This window comes from Boleophthalmus pectinirostris, unplaced genomic scaffold (genome assembly GCF_026225935.1).
Source record: "Boleophthalmus pectinirostris isolate CB_2022bp ecotype Guang Dong unplaced genomic scaffold, ASM2622593v1 HiC_scaffold_6, whole genome shotgun sequence".
NCBI lineage: Eukaryota > Metazoa > Chordata > Actinopteri > Gobiiformes > Gobiidae > Boleophthalmus > Boleophthalmus pectinirostris.
In genome coordinates, this window is record NW_026571447.1 from 39421292 (window position 1) to 39435510 (window position 14219).

The 14219-nt window shown below is 42.9% G+C and overlaps 1 protein-coding gene across 2 annotated transcripts; it reads left to right on the forward strand.

Moving 5' to 3' along the window:
* Positions 1-3417: 3417 nt before the first annotated feature.
* LOC129411843 (C-type lectin domain family 4 member E-like) lies at positions 3418-6163 on the forward strand. Of its 2 annotated transcripts, XM_055163964.1 has the most exons (5): positions 3418-3701; positions 3944-4036; positions 4893-5053; positions 5577-5701; positions 5832-6163. In XM_055163964.1, exons 1-5 carry the CDS (start codon positions 3638-3640, stop codon positions 5893-5895), a joined length of 507 nt encoding a protein of 168 aa, XP_055019939.1. In that variant the 5' UTR covers positions 3418-3637; the 3' UTR covers positions 5896-6163. The 2 variants fall into 2 exon arrangements, with proteins under 2 accessions (XP_055019939.1, XP_055019940.1); XM_055163965.1 differs by lacking the exon at positions 3944-4036.
* Positions 6164-14219: the final 8056 nt, after the last annotated feature.

Genomic DNA, 14219 nt, shown 5'->3' on the forward strand with positions numbered 1-14219 from the left:
CTGGTTTAGTCCTGGTTTAGTCCTGGTTTAGTCCCGGCCTCCTGCTGGTGCCAGAGTCAGGACTAAACACGGGGAGTCAGAGTTTCAGATTCATGAAGTTAAAACCTGGAAAATGTGAGACAGACTCTGCTCTGACTCTTTGAAAAGTTTTCATTCTGCACTCTTCTCTCTCATTTAATGTCTCTCTCTTTTTTGAATTTTATGAATTTTCTTATTCTGTAAAGCACTTTGAATTACTTTGTGTACAAACTGTGAACTGTGCACTTTACAGATAAACTTGTCTTGCCTCATATTGGACATTTAAGATGTTATTGCTTTGGTATTATCCATTTTACATTTGATAATTTATTGTTTAGTTTTTTTTAAATTGCCTTTAATGCCACAGTGAGCGGGTCCACTTCTTCAGGCCTAATACTGTGATACTGTAACAGTGTAATACTGTGATACTGTAACAGTGTAATACTGTGATACTGTAACACTGTAATACTGTGATACTTTAACACTGTAATACTGTGATACTGTAACAGTGTAATACTGTGATACTGTAACACTGTGTAATACTGTGATACTTTAACACTGTAATACTGTGATACTGTAACACTGTAATACTGTGATACTGTAATACTGTGATACTTTAACACTGTAATACTGTGATACTGTAACAGTGTAATACTGTGATACTGTAAACACTGTGTAATACTGTGATACTGTATACTGTAACACTGTAATACTGTAACTGTGATACTGTAATGTGATACTGTGATACTTTAACACTGTAATACTGTGATACTGTAACACTGTAATACTGTGATACTGTGATACTTTAACACTGTAATACTGTGATACTTTAACACTGTAATACTGTGATACTGTAACACTGTAATACTGTGATACTTTAACACTGTAATAATGTGATACTTTAACACTGTAATACTGTGATACTGTAACAGTGTAATACTGTGATACTGTAACACTGTAATACTGTGATACTTTAACACTGTAATACTGTGATACTGTAACACTGTAATACTGTGATACTTTAACACTGTAATACTGTGATACTGTGATACTGTAACACTGTAATACTGTTAACACTGTAATACTGTGATACTGTAACACTGTAATACTGTGATACTTTAACACTGTAATACTGTGATACTGTTAAACACTGTAATACTGTGATACTACTGTGATACTTTAACACTGTAATACTGTGATACTTTAACACTGTAATACTGTGATACTGTAACACTGTAATACTGTGATACTTTAACACTGTAATACTGTGATACTGTAACACTGTAATACTGTGATACTGTAATACTGTGATACTTTAACACTGTAATACTGTGATACTGTAACACTGTAATACTGTGATACTGTAACACTGTAATACTGTGATACTGTAGTAAGAATAATAAAGTATGTGGGGATGTATGGAAGTTTAAATGGCGTTTCTTGGTCTTTTGCCATTGTGGTCTAAATGCTAACTGTAGGCATGGTCTGTCTGAGGCTTGGTGAGACTTTAATCTGACTCGGACTTGAGGTCAAACTCTAGAGACCAATGACTCGCAAAACAACGACTCGGTCCCACCTCTGACTCAAACATGCTTTTTACAAGTGGTGAGGCATCAGGGCCTGCAAGTCCTTCTCTGCTGGCCTAAAAAAAAATCAGAATCACAGACTCATGTTAATTATATTATTATTAAATAATTCCAAATGTTCTGTTCGCTTCCTTTCAGAGTTTTTCTGATGCTTGTGCTGCTTCCACACATGGGTTTTTATATTAAAGCATCTGACCAATCACATTTCAGACGTCACTTGTTGAGTCAGAGTCACAGAGTCTGAGTCCTTCACAATCCGTCCTGCAGGAAGTCGAACACTAAATAAATGTCCATGAAACTGCTGCTTCAACCAATCAGATTTTGAGTTGGTGTCGCCGGGACCTTTAACAGCGAACGACAACGACACCGAATTCAGACAGAACCAGGTCTAAACCAGGTCTAAACCAGGTCTAAACCAGGTCTAAACCATGGATGGATGGATAAATTCACAAATTTGCTCCTATAACTGTCGGCCTTGGTGAGCTTCATTTGACTGAAGCCAAACGCTGTGGGTGACGTCAGACCTTAGTCTACTTCTTCATACAGTCTATGGACCTGTTTTAGTCCTGGGTTAGTCCTGGTTTAGTCCTGGGTTAGGCCTGGTTTAGTCCTGGTTTAGTCCTGAGTTAGTCCTGGGTTAGTCCTGGGTTAGTCCAGGGTTAGTCCTGGGTTAGTCCTGGTTTAGTCCGGGGTTAGTCCGGGGTCAGTGCTTTCTAATTTTGTCCTGCGAAGGAACTGCAGTGAACCAGTGAAAAAAGATTGTTGTGGGGGAAGTTTGGTGCCGTTTTTAGGCTACGTTTACACGTAGCCGAGGTATTTAGAGAAAGAAATATTTCCCTCCCTCCGTTTTCCAAAATAACATCGTGCACACAGCATTGTTTTCAAAAAAGTATCCGTTTACATCAATCCGGATAAATATGCCATCGAACGCCGTCATAACCACACCAAGCCTCTGGGCGGCACCTGGATTAGACTCAAACCTGTAGCTTTTATTTCATTACAGCTGTAAGTTTTACTCACAAATACCTTGAAAAACCTGCATTAGTGAGCGACTCGCTTCTCCGGAGATCTGTTAAAGAAGTGGTAAAATCACTGAACTCTGAGCCCCTGTTCATCTCTGGTCATGGATCTGATCCATCAGCTGTGTGCAAATGAAACACATGAAACGTGTTTCAGCAGAACAAATAGATGAGGTGAAGCGGGGGGTGGTGTCCACCTCCACCTGAGAAGCGCTTTCCCCCCCAAAAAAACAAAAAAAAACAAAACACGTGCGCAGACGGACGCTCAGATCAACATATAACGAACCAAACTGGATTCACACTTCTGTCTGGATGCTGCACCACCTCAGAACCAGCCGCGGTCGAGCGCGAAGGACCGGAGCAGCCCGGACCTGTGGTCCACAGCGCATTCTCGCTTTTCCCACACGGAACCAGCGCACAGATGACGGCACTGAAGCACTCAGACCCAGTTCTTTGTGCGCTGGTCTTGCTCGCCCCCGTCTGGAACCAAGACATGGAGGACGAAGCCTCCGGACAATCTGACCAACACTGGACCCACAGCCCCGTCATGAGTGGCTGTGCGTTCACTGCTCCAGTGTGTTTGGCGCTGCTGCCCGAGCTCAGAGCTTCTACTCCGGGCTGATGTTGCGTACAAAGTTCTACATGCTGCTGTTTTCTGAGTGCTCCTGTACGATCAAAAGAAATGCGACTGCTGCTCTGAATACTTCCATCATCGTCGTCAAAGCAACAGGTAAACGTCGGTCGCACTTTCAGCGCGTCAACTCCTAAAACTCTGTTTATCTCAGTTTACACGCAAACGAGTTTTCTAAAATCTCCACTCTAGCTGTAGTTTTTAGAAAGATTTGTTTTCAGAGGCGAATTTGCCGTTTGCGACAGACATGTTCTGATTTCACACATCAAACTCTGACTCAACGTGTTTCTCAAATGGGGAACTTGTTTTTGGTGCCTACATGTACATATATGGAATAGATTTCGAACACAGTGTTTGTTCAGTTGGTTTTAAGAGCGGCAGAGATGTCGGCAGACGAAGAGCCTGTTTATGTCAATTACCCAGGTTCCCCAACTCGGAGACACAACGGTGAGTTTTTAATGCATATTGAGCGCTGGTGAAAATATCTGCCGTGGTTTCTGTAGTTACTATTTTATTATTTTACTTATAAGTATTTACTTATTTAAATATTTCAAATAGGCTACATTTTTTACTGTTCAAAAATGCACTATAACGTGTATGTGTTAAAGAGAACATGTGGGTCTGGTGCTGGTCTGGTCATGTTGTTTTTAACACTGGTGTGTGGTGTAAAACTTGAGTTGTGTGAGCAGGAGTCTGTTCTGGGAGACGGGTGAAGGTGGCAGTGTTGACTGTGGCTGTGCTCGTGTCTGTGGCTCTGATCATCACTGTTGTCGTCCTTTTTTGTGAGTCTGGAACTTTATCTACTTTATTGATGTGAGAAAATCGACTTCATATATATATATATGAGAATAATAATATAATTGTTCCGATTTATAGAGCACGTTTCTAGGAACACCACAATGAGCTAGAAATGAACTGTTTTGGGACACAGTGTGTATCTGGTCAGTTAGTTGAACCCCCCAGGACTAAAGCCGAGGGGGCAGACAAACCTGAGGGACAAAAGACTCTGTGTCAAAAGGAGAAATCCAATTTGTCAACTGGACAAATGTTTATTTTGTTTCAATCCTTCTGCTTCTTCAGTTCAGTTCAGACGCTGGTGGACACTTCCTTGTGAAGATGGACCAACACAGACGAGAGAGCAACAGTGGACCTCAGTCTGCTGTTCATCTCCACCTAAAAGCTCCAGGACGCTCCTCTGAGGTCCTAAGGAGAGAGAACAAGAGAAGAGAGAAGAGAACAACAGGTGCAGCCAGATCAGGGCCAGAGGTGTGAAAGCTCTAATTATGATCCTGAATGATTCTGCTGATATGAGCCCACACTCAGTGCAGTTCAATAGGCCGAGCTAAACAACAGAAACTGTGAACAAGTAGAGTGTTAGTTTCAGAGTAGTTTCAGTGCAGTTAGCTCCTCCTTCAGGCAGATATAAGGAAGTGTCCACCAGCGTCTGACCAGAACTGAAGAAGCAGCTTGGATGAACTGAGAAACTTTTGTCCAGGTGACAAATTGAATTTCTCTTTTGCTGTGGATTCTACCTTGAACGACTGAGGGATTCTTCACACTTCTACACTCTGTGTTAACACAGTGTGACCTGCTGCTCCTCGTTTCATCCTTAAACTAATCTGACATCGTCTCTTCCAGTTCCGAGACGTTCATTGAGACTTCACTGTGACGTGGACTGGGAGCTGAATGGAACAAGCTGTTATTATTTTTCCACATTGAAGTTATCATGGAGCCAAAGCAGAAGACAATGTCAAAAAGCTTCTGGAGACCTGGTGAAGATCGAGAGCCGAGAGGAGCAGGTGAGGAGCACTTCTCCTCACATTATTATTCTTTATTCTGTGGCCCATCATGAATCTCATGTTTGTCCCTCAGATCTTCACATAAGTCTTGTTTCCACTGGCACAGTGAGTTTGGCCTTTTTAAAGACAGTACAGTAGGAGGTGTGTTTACCGTGAGGACATGTTTCAGCTGCAGATCATCTTTAAAACTGACGACAGCAGCTGAAACATGTCATCAAGATAAACTGGTAAAGTAACACATGTCGGTCTCTTTAAACATGATCGTGTTTGTGCCGTTTGTTGTGACGCGTGAGCACCTGCACTGAAGGTGCTGCTGGTCCTCCAATGACTAACCCCGCCCCCTGCGAGGCGTCTCAAGTCCCAGAACCGTTTGGACGGTCATACCTCCAGTGGTCCACTTGAGACCCCTGAAACGCCCCATTCTGTGCCCATGGAAACAAGACTCTATTCTGGTCCAGTGAAGAAAAATGTTTGTGACTCTCTGCTCTGCCCGTGGAGACGAACTGTGGATTTGTGGTTTTAGAGGTTCCTGTTTGGTAAAGTGAGACATCTGATGTCAGAGGATGAAGAGAAGTTCTGGATCGGACTGACAGACTCTGAGACTGAGGGAAAGTGGAAGTGGATCGATGGTTCTGCTCTGGACCCAAGGTGAGATGAAGCTACAGAAAAAAATATTTGTCGGTCTGTTGCTTTGTATTGTAAACAATCAGTATTGTAAATCCACACATGGTCGAGCTCCAGCAGTAACTCCAACTGTTCTGTTTGTGTTTCCATGTAGTTTGTCTTTTTGGTATAGATATGGGGACAATATTCAACCAGACAACTGGAAAAATTCGATATGAGTATTTTTTTATCCAGAAGGAGAAGACTGTGGACGGATCGGGAAGAAAACGGGCTCTGGGTTTGAGGAGAAGTGTTGGTTTGATCAGCACTGTGGAACATCCAACAGATTCATCTGCGAGAAAACAGCATCTCCAGAAAGTCCATAGAAATGACACAGGAAGTGTAGAAATATACATTTAAAGATGCACCATGTAACTTTTCTGTTGAAGCTATTTCCTGCTCTATGTTGTAATGTTATTTATTAAAATATATATGACAAAAAAATAATTCCAAATGTTCTGTCCACTTCCTTTCAGAGTTTTTCTGATGCTTGTTCTGCTTCCACACATGGGTTTTCATATTAAAGCATTTGACCAATCACATTTCAGTCGTCAGTTGTTGCCGGGCAGAGTCAAAGTCACAGAGTCTGAGTCCTTCACAATCCGTCCTGCAGGAAGTCGAACACTAAATAAATGTTCATGAAACTGCTGCTTCAACCAATCAGATTTTGAGTTGGTGTCGCCAGGGCCAGAGTCACCAGCCAAAGCAGCAAACTGCATCTGTAACGGAACCAGGACTAAACCAGGACTAAACCAGGTCTAAACCAGGTCTAAACCAGGTCTAAACCAGGTCTAAACCAGGACTAAACCAGGACTAAACCAGGACTAAACCAGGTCTAAACCAGGACTAAACCAGGTCTAAACCAGGACTAAACCAGGACTAAACCAGGACTAAAACCAGGTCTAAACCAGGACTAAACCAGGACTAAAACCAGGTCTAAACCAGGACTAAACCAGGACTAAACCAGGACTAAACCAGGACTAAACCAGGTCTAAACCAGGTCTAAACCAGGTCTAAACCAGGTTCTAAAACCAGGACTAAACCAGGACTAAACCAGGACTAAACCAGGACTAAACTAAACCAGGTCTAAACCAGGACTAAACCAGGACTAGGACTAAACCAGGACTAAACCAGGTCTAAACCAGGACTAAACCAGGACTAAACCAGGTCTAAACCAGGACTAAACCAGGACTAAACCAGGTCTAAACCAGGACTAAACCAGGACTAAACCAGGACTAAACCAGGTCTAAACCAGGTCTAAACCAGGACTAAACCAGGTCTAAACCAGGACTAAACCAGGACTAAACCAGGTCTAAACCAGGTCTAAACCAGGTCTAAACCAGGTCTAAACCAGGACTAAACCAGGACTAAACCAGGTCTAACCAGGACTAAACCAGGTCTAAACCAGGACTAAACCAGGACTACACCAGGTCTAAACCAGGACTAAACCAGGACTACACCAGGTCTAAACCAGGACTAAACCAGGTCTAAACCAGGACTAAACCAGGACTAAACCAGGTCTAAACCAGGTCTAAACCAGGTCTAAACCAGGTCTAAACCAGGTCTAAATCAGGACTACACCAGGTCTAAACCAGGTCTAAATCAGGACTACACCAGGACTGATCTTGGACTTGAGAGAGAGTGTCCACAGTGTCTGCAGTGTCCCATGCAGAGCGGCGGAGAACCGGCCCCTGCGCAGTCCTTTCGTCTGCGGTCACCCGACAGTCACGTGGGCCTTCGGGCCAGTCCCGAGAAACAGTCCTGGTTTAAGTCCTGGTTTAGTTCTGGTTTAGTCCTGGTTTACGGCTCTTTATTCTGTGTTTCTGTAAAATAAAACACTTTTATAACCATAAAATCTTTCTTGAGGAGTGGATGTTTCAGACGGAGCTCGACTGAAGGCCCCGGTGTGAAATGCTGCTTTTTATTCATGTAAATGTAAATATTTCTACCGCTATGTCTTATTTTCAAACCTCCTTAAAGCTGAATTCTGAAGCTGTTAAACGTGCACATCTGTGAGAATCACACTTTAAACACAACACGCCCCTCGGTGAAAACACGTTTGGACTCAGACAACAGGAGAGTTTCATTGTTGACAAAAGCGCGCGTTGCTGCTGGGAATTATTTTGGTCGGCGGCAAGAAACACTAATTCAACATGATGGACGGAGCGAGAAAGCACGTAAAGGGTATTGATCGCGGTTATTTATCCACTCTAACGGCAGAGGACCCAAGACCATTTGACCAGAAATTGGTCATAAACATCGACGGACGACAAATCACCCTTTTCAACCCCGACAGAGTCTGGACCAAACCAAATTTCTGGTCAGAATCTCCAACTACCTGGACAAATATTCACTTGGGCGATATCCACAATGACTTGGTGGAAACTCCTGGGCCATTCACAGCAGAAAAGATGAAAACCTCCAAGAGTCTCGATGTGTTGTTGAACTTGTTGGAGTCCACGGTTTGTTAGGATCTTCTACGTTCTCACATTTTTCCTTCTTCCGTGTTTCTATTTGTGCGTCCGATAATGCAGCAGAAATTTACCATTATCGGGGATAAATACACGAGGTTACGCACTGTGTTTGACGCTACCGTGTTTCTTGCCACCGACCAAAATATTTCCCAGCAGCAACGCGGACTTTTAATAACAATGAAATTCACCTATTGCACAGGCCATGATCGTGAAGGAAAAGAAATGTTGGTTTGACAAAAAATGTGAGAGGAACACCATCTATAAACTGTGGAAATAGAAAGTACATTAAATAATAACTTTAAAGTGGGAGTAAAAATGTAATCTTTTTTTTTTTTTTGCAAGTAAAAGTACAACATCATGTATTTATTGGATTCTTTGCCATTGTACTTCAAACTATGTTCATTTACATCTTAGTCACTGCCCTGTTTGGCACTTTTAGAGCTCGTTTGGACAGAGTCTGTGGGTGGAGTTTCGGTGGTTTCCTGTTTGTTAGATCAGTTGTTTGTGGTAACTGGATGAACTTTGTTACTATTATATGTTGTAAAAATGTATATATGTCCTGTAAACCCTGATAATATTGTTTAATCTTCTTTAATAAAAAGTCAGGAAACCGATTGCCTCATTCTACTTTAGGAACATGAGTTAAACATGAATAATACACACACACTTAATCACACAAGGCTCTCTGAAGTTCTGTTAACTCACATATTCTTAGAAATGATAACTAAAAATATTTATGATGTTACTTTAAATATTTGAGTGAGTAACACTGGTTTTTCATTGTAGGTTTGGACAGTTGGACGTGTCTCTGCTGTGTCTGTTTGTTTGGAGACACACAAATCTGACACTTTATCTGGATGTGGATTTCTTCAAATAAAAACTATCAATTGCCTTTTTTTTTTTTTTTTTTCATTTACCCCAATCGACTAAACTTCTGTAGATATAAATGTATAAACGAAATGACCTGGTTTAATCCTGGGGACCTGGTGTAGTCCTGATTTAATCCTGGGGACCTGGTTTAGTCCTGGTTTAGTCCTGGTTTAGTCCTGGTTTAGTCCTGGTGTAGTCCTGGGGACCTGGTTTAGTCCTGGTGTAGTCCTGGTTTAGACCTGGTGTAGTCCTGGTTTAGTCCTGGGGACCTGGTGTAGTCCTGGTTTAGTTCCTGGGGACCTGGTGTAGTCCTGGTTTAGTATCTGGGGACCTGGTGTAGTCCTGGTTTAGTTCTGGTTTAGACCTGGTGTAGTCCTGGTTTAGTTCTGGGGACCTGGTGTAGTCCTGGTTTCTGGGGACCTGGTTTAGTCCTGGTGTAGTCCTGGTTCTGGGACCTGGTGTAGTCCTGGTTTAGTTCTGGGGACCTGGTGTAGTCCTGGTTTAGTTCTGGGGACCTGGTGTAGTCTTGGTTTAGTTGTGGGGACCTGGTGTACTCCTGGTTTAGTCCTGGTTTATACCTGGTTTAGTCCTGGTTAGTCCTGGTGTAGTCCTGGTTTAGACCTGATTTAGACCCAGTTTAGTCCTGGTTTAGACTGGATTTACGCTGACTGTAAGGCGGATCCTGTATGTTCTTCTTACAGTGGGTCTCTTGCCTGTTACACCAACAACAACAAGTGAAAGTCTCTGTACCTGCTGCTGTGAGCCGCATCATTTTGGTCTTAAAATGTTCATATTTTCCCACTCTACATGATTCTGCTGTTTTTATTTTGCTATTCTGTCCAAAAATAAATTGCTATTTCCTCACCCAAGCCTGGTTCAGTCCGGGGTTAGTCTGAGGTCAGCGGTTTCTAATTTTGTCCTACGAAGGAACCGCAGTGAACCAGTGACGAAAGATTGTTGTGAGGAAAGTTGGGTTCCGTTTTTAGCAGTAACACTCTGACGCCGTACTGCAGGAACATTCCAGAAACACCGGTATCACCATGGAGACCGGACGGTGACAGACCCTCCTCCACATGTTACACAACACACCTTTAATATCAGATACTGTGGAGAGCACAGACATGCACGTGTGTGATTCCTCAAACTCTGACTCAACGTCTTCTTAAAATGAGGAAGTTGTTTTTGGTGCCCACATGTACAAATATGGAACAGATGTTGAAACACTTTTTAAAGTGTAATCGTGTTCAGTTCAGTTCAGTAGATTCTAGCGAAGACATATGGGTTTCTTGCAAGAACACTACATCTTGCCTTTTATTTTTAAGATGATGCAGAATCCCCCCAACCCCCCCCCCCAAAAAAATCGCTCATTGTATGTATGAAAACCATATCTTTATTACTTTATTGGATTTAAAAAATATATATTTATGTATTATATTATATATATATATATATATATATATATATATATATATATATATATATATATATATATATATAAGGAAGCGTTCAGTAAGTACAAGGGTTTATCTTAATGTCTCTGGTAAGAAGCCTTTATCAAGTAGTCCATAGCTTGTTTGGCATCCTCGAAAATCTGCGGGTTGTTCCCGGGTGCGAAAATTTTCAGTTGGGCTGGATAGAGTGTGTCAAATTTAATGTTATGCTCATGTAATGCCCTTTTACAGTCAGTGAATGCTTCTCTCAGTTTCTGAGTTTCTTTGGGGAAATCCGGGAAGATCATCACTTGTTTTTCATTCCACATTATTCGCCTCTTACTCCTTGCAGCTTCCATAATAAGCTGTCGGTCTTTGAAGCGTAGAAAGCGAGCTGTGATCGCCCGGTTAGCGTCACCTGAGATCCACCAACCAACCCTGTGAGCTCGGTCCATCTCTAATCCACCTGGTGGCGGGTCGACGTCCAGAGAACTACAGATGAAGTTGTTTAAAAAGGCTATAATATCTTGCTTTTCCGAGCCTTCTGGTATCCCCACAAAACGCAGATTGTTTCGTCTGGACCTGTCCTCGAGGCTAGCCACTCTATTTATTAATGTCTGTATCTCAGTTTTAGTAGCGGCTGGGCTAGTTTCATGTTAGCTTGCTCGTCTTACTCACGCGCTCTTCCACTGTGGTCATTCGTGAGATCAGAGTTGAAAGTTTGTCATCCACAGATTTCACTGAGCGGCGGATTTCCTTCAGATCCGCAGTTTCCTCTAATATCTTAGCGAGCATATCATGGACATGTGACATATTTTCCCCGGCTGGTTTAGCGATGCTGGTAGGATTGTTAGCTTCCCCGCTAGCTGTGCTAACTTGTAATTGACTTTGCATCGCGGATCTGAGCTTTCTCGATTCCTTCGTATTCACAGTAGACTTAGTGTCCAAAGACATGATTTGCGACACGAGGCATAATCTATTTCCAATCTTACTGAGCAATACGGAGGATAATCAGCACATTTTACCCTTGAGCAGTGGGACCGCAAGTTTCAGGCGTCCATCTCTTGCCAGGTCACGTGACCCTGTAACTGTTCAAAAATAAATTCTTATTTCCTCACCTCAGGCCTGGTTTCGTCCTGAGTTAGACCTGGTTCAGTCCTGGGTTAGTCCTGGGTTAGTCCGGGTTTAGTCCGGGTTTAGTCCGCGGTTAGTCTAAGGCAGGGGTAAGCAACCCAAAATGTTCAAAGAGCCATATTGGCCCAAAAAAACAAAAACCAGACCTGCCTGGAGCTGCCAAAAATGAAAAGCCTTATATAAGCCTAATATGAAGGCAACACAGGCTGTCAGTATATGAGCTGTATAAGCCTAATATTAAAATGACTAAGTCGGCTACAAATACAAAATGTGCATTCATGATACACAAACCCTCTGTGACCCTCTCATACTCGGTGCACCGTCTGTAGCCACTGAAATCAGGTGGTTAGTGTTTATTCCTTTGTCATTTAGGCCCCATTTACACGTACAGGTATTTTTTTTAAACTGAGACATTTCCCTTCGTTTGTTCACATCATTTACACACAAATGGAGAATTCGCCTCTGAAAACAAATCTTTCTAAAAACTACAGCTAGAGTGGAGATTTTGGAAAACTCCAGTTTCACGTTTGCGTGTAAACTGAGATAAACAGAGTTTTAGGAGTTGACGCGCTGAAAGTGCGACCGACGTTTACCTGTTGCTTTGACGACGATGATGGAAGTATTCAGAGCAGCAGTCGCATTTCTTTTGATCGTACAGGAGCACTCAGAAAACAGCAGCATGTAGAACTTTGTACACAACATCAGCCCGGAGTAGAAGCTCTGAGCTCGGGCAGCAGCGCCAAACACACTGGAGCAGTCAGCGCACAGCCACTCATGACGGGGCTGTGGGTCCAGTGTTGGTCAGATTGTCCGGAGGCTTCGTCCTCCATGTCTTGGTTCCAGACGGGGGCGAGCAAGACCAGCGCACAAAGAACTGGGTCTGAGTGCTTCAGTGCCGTCATCTGTGCGCTGGTTCCGTGTGGGAAAAGCGAGAATGCGCTGTGGACCACAGGTCCGGGCTGCTCCGGTCCTTCGCGCTCGACCGCGGCTGGTTCTGAGGTGGTGCAGCATCCAGACAGAAGTGTGAATCCAGTTTGGTTCATTATATGTTGATCTGAGCGTCCGTCTGCGCACGTGTTTTGTTTTTTTTGTTTTTTTGGGGGAAAGCGCTTCTCAGGTGGAGGTGGACACCACCCCCCGCTTCACCTCATCTATTTGTTCTGCTGAAACACGTTTCATGTGTTTCATTTGCACACAGCTGATGGATCAGATCCATGACCAGAGATGAACAAGGGTTTTACTCCTAAAGAAACCAGATTAAAACAACAACCAAAAAAATTATTTCTTTTCCATTTTCACTTATTTTTGAAAAAGCTCCAGGGAGCCACTAGGGCCGTGCTGAGGAGCCGCATGCGGCTCTGGAGCCGCGGGTTGCCGACCCCTGGTCTAGGGTCAGTGCTTTCTAATTTTGTCCTACGAAGGAACCGCAGTGAACCAGTGATTAAAGATTGTTGTGAGGAAAGTTGGGTTCCGTTTTTAACACTTTGACGCCGTACTGCAGGAACATTCCAGAAACACCGGTATCACCATGGAGACCGGCAGGTGACAGACCCTCCTCCACATGTTACACAATACACCTTTAATATCAGATACTGTGGAGAGCACGGAAATACACTTCTGTGATTCCTCAAACTCTGACTCAACGTCTTCTTAAAATGAGGAAGTTGTTTTTGGTGCCCACATGTACAAATATGGAACAGGTGTTGAATCACTTTTTAAAGTGTAATCGTGAACCTTCGCTCAGTCTGTGTTCAGTTGGATTTGAGAGCAGCAGAGATGTCGGCGGATGATCCGTATGTTTATATGAATTGCTTAAGGCCCCCGACTCAGAGAAACAACGGTGAGTTAACCTTCGTATTCACAGTAGACTTAGTGTCCAAAGACATGATTTGCGACACGAGGCATAATCTATTTCCAATCTTACTGAGCAATACGGAGGATAATCAGCACATTTTACCCTTGAGCAGTGGGACCGCAAGTTTCAGGCGTCCATCTCTTGCCAGGTCACGTGACCCTGTAACTGTTCAAAAATAAATTCTTATTTCCTCACCTCAGGCCTGGTTTCGTCCTGAGTTAGACCTGGTTCAGTCCGGGTTTAGTCCTGGGTTAGTCCTGGGTTAGTCCGGGTTTAGTCCGAGTTTAGTCCGCGGTTAGTCTAGGGCAGGGGTAAGCAACCCAAAATGTTCAAAGAGCCATATTGTGTTGTGTCTCGCTCAGTCTGTGTTCAGTTGGATTTGAGAGCAGCAGAGATGTCGGCGGATGATCCGTATGTTTATATGAATTGCTTAAGGCCCCCGACTCAGAGAAACAACGGTGAGTTTTTAAGTTTTTAATACGGATTACTGAGCACTGGTGAAAATATCTTTGGTTTCTGTAGTTGCTATTTTATGATTTTACTTATATTCCAAGTATTTAGACAAACCTTTATTTATCCACAAGGGAAACTGAATTAAATAAATCAAATCCCTAACCCTTGTGGATCAATAAAGTTTGTGTAAGTCTATTTGGAATGGGCTACATATTTTACTTTTTTGAAAATCTTGTATGTGTTAAAGAGAACATGTGGGTCTGGTGTTGGTCTGGTCATGTTGTTTT

Coding starts and splice junctions, on each gene's coding strand:
- LOC129411843 (XM_055163964.1), top strand. CDS start 3,638: ATGTCGGCAGACGAAGAGCCTGTTTATGTCAATTACCCAGGTTCCCCA. Junction 5,054..5,576: donor TCGAGAGCCGAGAGGAGCAG/GTGAGGAGCACT, acceptor TTGTGGTTTTAG/AGGTTCCTGTTTGGTAAAGT. Junction 5,702..5,831: donor GGTTCTGCTCTGGACCCAAG/GTGAGATGAAGC, acceptor GTTTCCATGTAG/TTTGTCTTTTTGGTATAGAT.